Source organism: Rhincodon typus, chromosome 17 (genome assembly GCF_021869965.1).
Source record: "Rhincodon typus isolate 14 chromosome 17, sRhiTyp1.1, whole genome shotgun sequence".
Lineage (NCBI taxonomy): Eukaryota > Metazoa > Chordata > Chondrichthyes > Orectolobiformes > Rhincodontidae > Rhincodon > Rhincodon typus.
The window spans coordinates 57,510,826-57,511,281 of record NC_063348.1 but is presented as its reverse complement, the minus strand read 5'-3'; the positions used below and the strand labels follow the sequence as shown (position 1 = coordinate 57,511,281).

General features: G+C 56.1%; 1 protein-coding gene across 1 annotated transcript in view; it reads left to right on the top strand.

Moving 5' to 3' along the window:
* Nucleotides 1–456, top strand: part of LOC125485215 (zinc finger protein 431-like) — a 22,265-nt gene that overhangs the window by 15,000 nt on the left and 6,809 nt on the right. Inside the window, exon 2 of the mRNA XM_048606900.1 lies at nt 175–321. Within this exon, the coding sequence (XP_048462857.1) occupies nt 175–321 (147 nt within the window). The remainder of the gene's footprint in view (nt 1–174; nt 322–456) is intronic.

The following is a 456-nucleotide window of genomic DNA, read 5'->3' as shown; positions in this document are numbered from 1 at the left end:
GATATTGCGGATGTTTTACGCGGTGAGATATTGTGGATGTTTTACACGGTGAGATATTGCGGATGTTTTACGCGGTGAGATATTGCGGATGTTTTACACGGTGAGATGTTGTGGATGTTTTACACGGTGAGATATTGCGGATGTTTTGAGGCCCAGTCGAATGCTCTTTCACAGAGACCCCTGTATTAGCCACGTGCTTAACAAGATCCCTCAGCACGCATGCGCAGCGTGGCTCCAGCCCGGGAGTGAATGCACATGCGCTTGAAGGCCGTGGCGTGCGCGTGCGTGGAACGCTCCCCATCCCTCGCCGCTCCATTGGCTGTTGGTGCCTTTGACGTCACGACGCTTACCCCTCCTCCTCCCCGGAGCCGGCCAGGATTGCGCGTGCGCGGGAGGCGGTGGGACGCAGGGAGGTGACGTAAGTGGGCTGGTGTTTCCTCTCTTTCAGTCAGTTCA